General features: G+C 40.3%; 1 protein-coding gene across 1 annotated transcript; it reads left to right on the top strand.

Moving 5' to 3' along the window:
• The first annotated feature begins 243 nt into the window (after positions 1-243).
• ercc6l (excision repair cross-complementation group 6-like) lies at positions 244-7,609 on the top strand. The gene is made up of 4 exons (XM_065250483.1): positions 244-361; positions 495-536; positions 3,330-5,085; positions 5,171-7,609. Exons 1-4 carry the CDS (start codon positions 318-320, stop codon positions 7,367-7,369), a joined length of 4,041 nt encoding a protein of 1,346 aa, XP_065106555.1. The 5' UTR covers positions 244-317; the 3' UTR covers positions 7,370-7,609.
• Positions 7,610-11,458: the final 3,849 nt, after the last annotated feature.

Genomic DNA, 11,458 nt, shown 5'->3' with positions numbered 1-11,458 from the left:
ACTTAAAAAAGACAGTTCTTTTTGTTTAAACGTCTGAAAAGACATTATCTTAGATAAAATACTGTTTCTGGTGGCGTAATACGGCGCTGAACGTTATCAAAACACCTTCTTTCAGAGATTGATTTTAGGAAAACTAAACTACAGTGATTTAACCGGCCGCTATCACATTGCGCATGCGCGGACACGCGGCGAACGATTGGCTGACAGGCGCGCGCGAACAAAACACTCGTTCAAAGCCGCTTCCGCATTCGAGGTGGTAAGACATATGTCGCTTTTTCTATGAGAGCCTGAAAGAAGTAAACAAAATAAACGGAAATATGCAAATCGACAGCGTTAAAGAAATAACAGACAAGTTAGGGGGGTACGTCATTTGTTAATCGCGTCTGTGTTGACAAGAAATTAGAATTTTGCCTCGATGCCAGTGCAAACGTGTAACGTTTATTGTTAGCACGCAGAAAAACAGTCGGTTTAATTGTGTTTTTATTTTATTGCAGATCTCTGTCTTTAGACACGGGAAAGATGGACAAATATGAAAGGTACAGTACTACGCTATTAATCAAGGTTTTTGTAAACTTTATAAGTTATGTGCATGTGTGTGTGTTTTGAACATTTGAAGCTGGTAAGCTCTTAATGTAAATAAGGGCAGAACATGTCATGGCATATGAACAGTGCCAGTCCTGTCCTGTAATGACTTCATGGATTTCATATTAGTACGTTTAAAATGAATATGTCACACCACCGTCCTGTTCAAATTACAAGTACAAAGCTAAATGTGAAAAAAATAAAATGGCCTTTTTGTGGGCTAGAAAACACATGATTTAAGTTTAGGGTCACTTGATTGAAATAGTTTTCATGATTTTAAACACGTTTTGATCTAAATGCAAGTCACATAACATTTGCATGTATGCACTTGGCAGACACTTTTATCCAAAGTGACTTACAGTGCATTGAAGCTTATATGTTTTGTGTGCACTAGCTTGGATGTATGTGTGTTGATTTCTGCACTGACCAATAGGAGCACATTTCTGGATGTTATGTGGAAAAACAACTGTGGCAGCCCAGCCATGATATTAATTGTGTTTATCCCATAAAAAAATGAAAAATGGTTTTAATGGATGACTTTTACCAAATAATGAACAAAAAGTAACAATTTAAAACTCACAGATGGAAATAAGCATCCCAGGGTGAGACCTTTAAAAATCTAGTTTATATATTTTTTTTATAACTATTATGCAATGAGAGTAGGGTTGTAACGGTATGAGATTTCCACGGTATGATAATCGTCTCAGAAACTATCGCGGTTTCACGGTTTGGCGATATTAAACACTTATTATTATAATCATTAGCTACAACCCTTAAATTAATAAAAAACAGATAGGGGGTTTGGGTTGAAAATATGGGTTATTATGTCAAACTTTTTGGGGGGAAAAACACTTTTACAAAAATAAACTTTGATTCTTAATTTATTAACTGTTTTAAATTTTATTTTTTTAAATAAAATAATTATGAAATACTTATTAAATTATCTCAGAGCTGCTTTGGATATATTCATTTGTTCACATCGTCAAATAGTGAGTGAAATAGTGAGTGAGTATAGTTTTTATTATATATCAAGTATAATCAACTTAAATTGATCTGTAATAATAACTTAAATGGACTTTAGTGTCTCCTTTTGCAGCCACTCTTCGTCCACATTTCTTGCAAACTGGATATCCACATTAAAGAACAACCCTGCATTTGTTTTTTGGATACCCACATTATTTCCATACTGTAGATTTTAACTTTTTTTCTGGTGGGGGATAGAGGTTAGAATTTGTAGTCTCTGGCTCTGACATTTTCTCTGCTGTACATAAAGCGAGTGGAGGAGTCTAGCAGTCAAGCCGAATTAAGTTGCGTGTGGGCAGTAGCGCAGGTGAGATCTGCTTTATTATTTTTTTCCCAAAACCGTGTATAAGCAAATGTTTACAGTATGATAATCGTGAAAGTTATATCATGGTATACCGCCATAACGGTATACCGTTACAACCCTAAATGAGAGTAGTGCTGGAGTAACTGATGTGTCTTAAAAGTGAAAATGATGGTCAAGTACGGTAGCACATACCCAACAGAAGCAACAGTGTATGTTTAAAACCTATCAAGCAAAATGTTATAAAACAAAATGTTTCCTCTTAAATGGCAAAAGCAAATTACACTTGCTGTACCTGCTCTAAATAAATACAATTAATAAAAAATAAACTAAGAATATAAATAAAACAAAAAAACACAATACAAATCTATTTAATTCGAGTTATGCTACTTTGCCCACTTCTGGCCTCAGACTGTTAGGTTGGCGCTATTATCCAGCGCTTTCAAAGCCTGGTAAGTTTTGTCTGTGCTGAGCGCCGAGAGTTAAAATAAATGTTCAGCTTTGGGTTAAATGCTCAGCTCACCAATGTTACTTCTCACTTGGGCGTCCAATCACAGTGAAGGATGGGTGGGACAAATACCACAACAATCAACCGGTGCATCGTACAAAGACTGAAAAACGAAGCAGAACTATCATAGCTACTAAAGCGCTCCGCTGTTTAAACTGTTTGGTGTGCACGCCCCCTTATTCCTATCTCCTCGGGTTTGCAGACAGAATGTAATAATGACGTAAATGATGCCAATGTATCTTATGGCAGATTGTGACCAATTTGACTAGTGTTACCAGGTTTCATGCCTTTGATAGTCTGTTTGCTCAACTTTTGTACTATTGCTGCGTTCATGCCAAACGTGAGTACCTTTGTTTCAAGTGCACTAAGCACTTTTAAAACATTGCTATATTGTATTTACGATAATTACAAAATGGCATGAATGCACCTTGTGCAAAACAGACAAGCAAGACATACTGAAGCATATTACACATTTCTAAAATATTTATGCAACAGATATCATACTGGATTGAATTGTATGCAAACATGATTGCTTTGATAGACATATTGTGACCCCAGCAAGCAGTTTTCCAACTAAATGATAAATTGTCTTTAAAATGTATTGTGCATAATGATTGTTCTAGTGCAAGTTTATTTATTTATTTTTATTTGTGTAGTTATCAAGGACATTGCACATTAATAAAAATTTCTGTAAATGCACCAAAACTAGCCAAAGGCTACAAGTCACCCTAAAAGAAATTTTAGGTTAAAATTCAAAGAGTTAAAATTTAGACAAATACATAACATATTCCATAAAACAAACTACCGATAAGAATAATCAAGTAAACTTTAAATGCAAAACAATACCGTCAGCAAATATTAAGATGTAAGTTAACTTTTATACCATTACCAGTTATTGTTGTTATGTTTTTGCAGATACAAACAAGAGGGGAAAGAGGCTGCACTGGGTGGTAATCTGAATCGTGCACTCGAGCTGTTTCAGAAAGCTTACCAACTGCAGCCAAGTGAAAAACTAAAAAAACGGGTCCAGGCCATACAGGAGCTAGTGGAAAGAGAAGATGAGGAAGATGAAGAAGAAGAAGAAGAAGATTTTGTGAATGTTAACGGTTGTGGATTGAACCTGTATAAAGGGCTCTATGACAAACTCTATGACCATCAGAAAGAGGGCGTGGCGTTCCTGTACAGCCTTCACAGAGATGGAAGGAAGGGTGGAATCCTGGCGGACGACATGGGCCTTGGCAAGACCATTCAGGTCATCTCATTCTTGTCAGGGATGTACGATGCAGAACTGGCCAATCACACGCTGTTAGTCATGCCAACCTCGCTCATAAAGAACTGGGTGCGTGAGTTTGCAAAGTGGACCCCTGGTATGCGAGTAAAAGAGTTCCACGGTTCCAGCAAAGCCGAGCGTAACAGAAACTTGGAGCGGATCCAGCGCAGAGGTGGAGTCGCTATTACCACATACCAGATGCTCATCAACAATTACGAACAACTTGGAACATACGAAAACCGTGAGTTCCGCTGGGACTACGTCATCCTGGACGAGGCACACAAAATCAAAACATCATCCACTAAAACTGCTAAAAGCGCTCACGCTATTCCGGCACGACACCGGGTGCTGCTGACCGGCACTCCGGTTCAGAACAACCTTCGAGAGATGTGGGCGCTGTTTGACTTTGCCTGCCAGGGGTCACTGCTGGGAACCTCCAAAACGTTCAAAACCGAGTACGAGAACCCAATCACGCGTGCACGAGAGAAAGATGCCACGCCTGGAGAGAAAGCTCTTGGATTGAGGATCTCTCAAAACTTAATGGACATCATCAAACCTTATTTCCTTAGAAGGACAAAAGCAGATGTTCAGAGCAAAAAGGAAAAACGTTGCGATGATGGTGACCAGGTAAAGGAGGATCAAGAGAACAAATGTCCAAACGCTGACGGAGGCGCAGAAATGCCTTCGCTGACACGAAAAAACGACCTCATAGTGTGGACCTACCTGAGCTCAGTTCAGGAGGACATTTATAACCAGTTCCTCTCACTGGATCGAATTAAGGAGCTGCTGATGACTACAAGGTCCCCACTTGCCGAGCTCACAGTGCTTAAAAAGCTTTGCGACCATCCCAGACTCCTCTCTGCTCGCGCTGTGGCTCAGCTAGGCCTTGAGCAGGGTTGTGACTCCAACGATCCAGACGATGAGAGCGAGTCTGCTGTAAGCCAGATTGATCGTATTTCAGATGAGACTTTGATTGGCGAGTCAGGAAAGCTGGTGTTTCTGGTGTCTCTAATGGAATGTCTCCGTGAGGAGGGGCATCGTACTCTGATCTTCTCCCAGTCCAGAAAAATGCTGGACATCATGGAGCGTGTCCTGCGCAACAGAGGCTTTCGTTTGCTGCGATTGGATGGCACCGTGACACACCTAGCAGAGAGGGAGAAACGTATAACGCTGTTCCAGACCGACAGACGCTACACCATCTTTCTCCTGACCACTCAGGTGGGTGGAGTCGGTATCACGCTGACGGCAGCTAACCGTGTCGTGATTTTTGACCCGAGCTGGAACCCTGCGACAGATGCCCAAGCCGTGGACCGCGCCTACCGCATTGGCCAAACCGAAAATGTCATCATCTACCGTCTCATCACCTGTGGCACTGTGGAGGAGAAGATTTACCGCAGACAGGTAATAACAGAAACATTTTTAATATGTTGATGTAAGTAACGTGTCATACCTAAATATAACCTCCTCCTTGTGGCTCTATCTGCAGGTATTTAAAGACTCTCTCATACGGCAGACCACCGGCGATAAGAAGAACCCCTTCCGTTACTTTAGCAAGCAAGAGCTGCGAGAACTCTTCACACTCCAGGACACACGCTCGTCATCCACCCAGCAGCAACTTCAGGCCATGCACTCGCAACATCGTCGCTCCGACACCAAACTAGACCACCACATAGCTCAGCTTTACGCTATGGAGATGTTTGGCATCTCCGATCACGACCTCATGTTTACTAAAGAAGCAGCGGCCGATGAAGATGATCCTGAGAATGCAGAGTCACACGAATACATCCAGACACGTGTCCAGAAAGCCCAAGAGCTTATGCAGGCAGAATCAGAATTGCACGGACAGCTGATGGACAGCGTTGCCCAAAACACTGAGCCCGCTTGGCTTAGACAATCAGGGCAGCGTGGCATACAGACGTCCGCTGGTAGAGACCGGCCAGCCCCTCCCTGTGCCAAACACGAGCCGGTCACAGTGGATCTGACTCATTACAGTATCGATGAGCCAGAGTTTGAGGAGGAAGAGGTGCTGGACTCTCAGTCTGGTGAGGAAGTACAGGTTGTAGGTGAAGACGAAGAGGAAGACGGTTCTCCTTGGTCAGCTGGAGATAAGAACTTGTCTGCTATGAAGACAGATGTTACTAATGACAGCCAACCTGTGATCTTGCTAGATGACGAGTACGACAACAATACAGCATCCGAACAGCAAAACTCTGGACACGGCTTGTCGAATCACTCTCACCAGTTTTCCAAGCTTGATGAAGTTTCGGTAGTGTCTGATCCACTTGATACCGACTCCGAGAAAGACCTTTCTGTAGTGTCTGATCCACATGATACTGAAAAAGACCTTTCTGTAGTGTCTGATCCACATGATAGCGAAAAAGACCTTTCTGTAGTGTCTGATCCACTTGATACCGAAAAAGAGCTCTCTGAAGTGTCTGATCCACTTGATACTGAAAAAGACTTTTCTGAAGTGTCTGATCCACTAGATACTGAAAAAGATCTTTCTGCAGTGTCTGATCCATTTGATACTGAGAAAGACCTTTCTGTAGTGTCTGATCCACATGATACTGACAAAGCTCAGACTGAAGCCCCCCATTCAATAGTCCTTTCATCACCCCCATCTCCAGTGGATTCTCCTAAAACAGGAGTGGAGTTGCTTCAAGGAAACTTCAACCTGCAACTTGAGGACAGCGCAGATATGTTTTCAGCTGAGGATGAAGCAGGTTATGAGGAGGAAGAGTCTGTGGCAGATGACAGTCCTGGGTTTCAGCTTCAGATGGATGTCAGTGGAGAACGACTGGGAGAACCAAGCGTCCACAATAGCAGAAGAATCAGCCACTATAATGACCGCAATGTCAGCAAGCATAAATCTCCTGTGAGGCAGCATTCTGCTTTGGGCACACCAGCGGATGAATCATTCCTGCATTCTGTTCGGAGACGAAAAAAGATGCAGATCATCTCAGACAGTGAAGAAGATGATGGGGAAGAGGAGGAATTAGAGAGACCATGTATATTTAGTAGCCCCTTGGTTGATGGCCACAACAAGCTGGGCTCCTCCACACCAAAATCCACTGTGACCGACAGCACGCGACTCAGGCGCAGCTTGAATGCTTCAGTGGCATCGAGAAGGTCTTTCGTTCTGTCTGTGTTAGACAACGAGTCCGATGAGGAATCAGCAGAGCCCAGCGAAGGAGAAAACGAGTCCTATCAGATATCTGAAGCCAGTGAAACTCACGCAGAGGAATCTTTGATGGAAGAGGAGGAACCGAGTGGACTGACTCTAAATACAGATGAGTGTGATGAGGAGGAGGAACCGAGTGGACTGACTCTAAATACAGATGAGTGTGATGAGGAGGAGGAACCTGAAGAGATGTTGGAGACAACAGAAGAGAATCAGGAAGAATCCACTGCGGATGTTGAACTAGAGTCAAGTGAAATGATGGATCAGTGTGCTCCAAAACCAAATGTTCTTTCTGTTGAAACCATCAGCATTGATGCTCCTGCGAAGGCCCCTGAAAACACATATGAGTCTCTGGTGCTTTCTGGGAAACGTTGTTTGGCGGATGGTAGGAAGCAAGAAGCTCTGGATTACTTTTTGAAAGCAATTGACCTAAATGTAGGTGATGCTGAGATTCAACTGCTGATTATTCAGTTGTACAGACAACTCAGTCAACAGGGACAATAAAACAAACATGCAATCTTGACATTTTTGTAATGTATAGAAACTAAAATTTTTGGTCTTTCTTTCTCCCTCTCTGTGTCGCACTTGTTCACCTGTTGACATGAAAATAATTGAGGCTGGCTAAATGAATAAATTAGTCAAAAGAAAAATATTGTATTTGTTAATACACAGTATTTTGTTCTTTGTTTATTTTCAGAAATTTGTATTCTACCCCATTGTTTAAGATATTGTTCCATTTGTCAAATTCAGATCCACAATGTGGATTGTGGAGAAAAATAAATTGACAAAAAGGTTTCATATTTTGTTTCCTGTATTCATTTTATGCATGGTTAATATTGAACAGCACAGATGCAAAAGTCGCTAAACGCCACTTCCGTCAAAAATTAGATAATGATATGGACCGAATGCTCTCAGCACGTATTATACATTTGTCAAATACTTTTGCTTCAAATATGCTTATTCCTGGCCTCAGGCCATTCAGAATTACCAGTTTGTTGGCAGAATCCATTAAGAGTCTTCATAAATAACTATTACAGGCGAGAGCTTCTTTGTGTGAGGCAGTCACCTACGAAAAAAAAATAATTTGTCCCAGTTTATGAAAGTAAACACTTACAATAAATGTCTATGGGTAAATAGTTGTTTGTTTGACTTCCAGCATGTCCAGTTTGATTTGAGCATTTACAGTTAAAATTAATATTTTTTGTTTATTTTTTACTGGGAGTGGTCAAACTTATTTTTGTAATCAACAGCTCACCATGTAGCATATAGCAAATATACATTTTCTTGAGTGCTACCAAAGCAGATCACATTTAAAATGCAAACATTGCTTTTTGATATCAAGATTAGTTTCGATGACAAAACACAAGGTGCTGCTGGGCTAGAAGTTAAAATTCACATACTGGTAATGTGTCATCCTGTGAAGGAGGATCATGATCATCTAGTACAGAGACGCAATTATATATATATATATATATATATATATATATATATATATATATATATATATATATATATATATATATACAGTCTTGTTCAAAATAATAGCAGTACAATGTGACTAACCAGAATAATCAAGGTTTTTAGTATATTTTTTATTGCTACGTGGCAAACAAGTTACTAGTAGGTTCAGTAGATTCTCAGAAAACAAACAAGACCCAGCATTCATGATATGCACGCTCTGAAGGCTGTGCAATTGGGCAATTAGTTGAAAGGGGTGTGTTCAAAAAAATAGCAGTGTCTACCTTTGACTGTGAAAACTCAAAACTATTTTGTACAAAAAAAAAATTTCTGGGATTTAGCAATCCTGTGAATCACTAAACTAATATTTAGTTGTATGACCACAGTTTTTTAAAACTGCTTGACATCTGTGTGGCATGGAGTCAACCAACTTGTGGCACCTCTCAGCTGTTATTCCACTCCATGATTCTTTAACAACATTCCACAATTCATTCACATTTCTTGGTTTTGCTTCAGAAACAGCATTTTTGATATCACCCCACAAGTTCTCAATTGGATTAAGGTCTGGAGATTGGGCTGGCCACTCCATAACATTAATTTTGTGGGTTTGGAACCAAGACTTTGCCCGTTTACTGAGATGGTCCTCACTGCGGAACACAACATCCAGGGGGCGGGGTTGGATCTAGATCCAACTCCTCCCACTTTATATACTTTGTTCCGCCAAATGAACCAGTATATTTGCGTTGTTGCAGCCCGCAATTAGTTGCAACCTGTGGTCACCAACGTTTGCTCTTATCAATTTAAGTGTACGTTTGATTAATAATATAGTTGAGAAAGATTCATAATTTAGAAAGTATCACAGTTAGGTGTAAGGGGAGACACGTTCCCGACAGTTTGATATCACTGAAGGGATTTATTTGTACATTATCCCACTTATTACACAGCTATTCCTATACGAGTAAATATTAAAAACATAACTTATTTATTTGATATCTTTTATTAGCAAATTTAAAAAAAAGTAAACCTGTTTCCTAATGGCTGTAAGCAAAGACGTTAAAACAAGTTCAAAGTCCATACAAGATAAACATTCAATTTATTAATTTCTAAATAACATGCCATAGCCTATATATCTTAATAATTATGCATATTAATACTGTATCCATTAATAGGTCTTAAACTGCATGTGGTAAGATTACTCGTAGTAGGCTTACCCGAAATGTTTTACTCCAAAACATTATAGCAAAAAACTTACATTTCACCCTAAAGGCACTACTTTTATTGTAGTCATAAGTGAAGTTAGTTATTATGTCAAAATAATAACTTAATTTAGTTACGACTAAATGCGGAAATGGTAACGCAGCAACACGTGTATGACGTGTCTTGTGGTAAAACTGGCGACCAATGGGATCTCTGGATCGGGATCCAGCTCCGCCCCTGGATCTAAATCCAACCCGGCCCCTGGATGTCGTGTTCTGCAATGAGGCGCTACTGCGTTTACTAGTGTGTTTTGGGTCATTGTCTTGTTGAAACAACCATTTCAAGGGCATGTCCTCTTCAGCATAGGGCAACATGACCTCTTCAAGTATTTTAACATATGCAAACTGATCCATGATCCCTGGTATGTGATAAATAGGCCCAACACCATAGTAGGAGAAACATGCCCATATCATGATGCTTGCACCTCCATGCTTCACTGTCTTCACTGTGTACTGTGGCTTGAATTCAGAGTTTGGGGGTCGTCTCACAAACTGCCTGTGGCCCTTGGACCCAAAAAGAACAATTTTACTCTCATCAGTCCACAAAATGTTCCTCCATTTCTCTTTAGGCCAGTTGATGTGTTCATTGGCAAATTGTAACCTCTTCTGCACATGCCTTTTTTTTAACAGAGGGACTTTGCGGGGGATTCTTGAAAATAGATTAGCTTCACACAGACGTCTTCTAACTGTCACAGTACTTACAGGCAACTCCAGACTGTCTTTGATCATCCTGGAGGTGATCATTGGTTGAGCCTTTGCCATTCTGGTTATTCTTCTATCCATTTTGATGGTTGTCTTCCGTTTTCTTCCACGTCTCTCTGGTTTTGCTCTCCATTTTAAGGCATTGGAGATCATTTTAGCTGAACAGCCTATCATTTTTTGCACCTCTTTATAGGTTTTCCCGTCTCCAATCAACTTTTTAATCAAAGTATGCTGTTCTTCTGAACAATGTCTTGAACGACCCATTTTCCTCAGCTTTCAAATGCATGTTCAACAAGTGTTGGCTTCATCCTTAAATAGTGGCCACCTGATTCACACCTGTTTCTTCACAAAATTGATGACCTCAGTGATTGAATGCCACACTGCTATTTTTTTGAACACACCCCTTTCAACTAATTCAACTAATTGCCCAATTGCACAGCCTTAAGAGCGTGCATATCATGAATGCTGGGTCTCATTTGTTTTCTGAGAATCTACTGAACCTACTGGTAACTTGTTTGCCACGTAGCAATAAAAAATATACTAAAAACCTTGATTATTCTGGTTAGTCACATTGTACTGCTATTATTTTGAACAAGTCACTAGTTTGATGTTCAATATTAATGGTCATTATATAAATAAATAATATTCTGAAATTTAAACTGCAGAAGATAGTTAAAGGCGAGGTGCGTGATTTTTGAAAAACACTTTGGAAAAGGGAGTCAGGCCGACTACCAAAACACACTTGTAGCCAATCAGCAATAAGAGGCATGTATACTAAGCGACATCGTTGCCTGGGTTGGGCATGTGTGGGGCAGTTCTATCAAAAGAAGGTCCAGATTCTATTGGGGTCAACATTGTTCATGGACCCTGCCTTTAATGCAAGTTAACATAACCACCAAACTATAGGTATCGGTTTATATCTGTCAGAATAATTGGCTATTGTTGGGGGGGGGGATTTATATCGGTGCATATCTAATATAGTAACGTTAACTATTTAGGTCTTGCTACTGGTATGATATAAAATGTAAGGGAAATATCAAGGTCGGACCCTGCTGAAAAAAACAGCATCAAACCAGCATGGGAATTATGCTGGTTTAGCTGGTGGTCACCAGCATACCAGCACCAAAACACAACATATGCTGGTATGCCAAGCATGGGATGCTGGTGCTAATGCTGG

The sequence above is a fragment of the Paramisgurnus dabryanus genome, chromosome 5 (genome assembly GCF_030506205.2).
Source record: "Paramisgurnus dabryanus chromosome 5, PD_genome_1.1, whole genome shotgun sequence".
Classification (NCBI taxonomy): domain Eukaryota; kingdom Metazoa; phylum Chordata; class Actinopteri; order Cypriniformes; family Cobitidae; genus Paramisgurnus; species Paramisgurnus dabryanus.
Note: the sequence above shows the minus strand (reverse complement) of the source record. Positions and strands in the feature narration are given on the sequence as shown.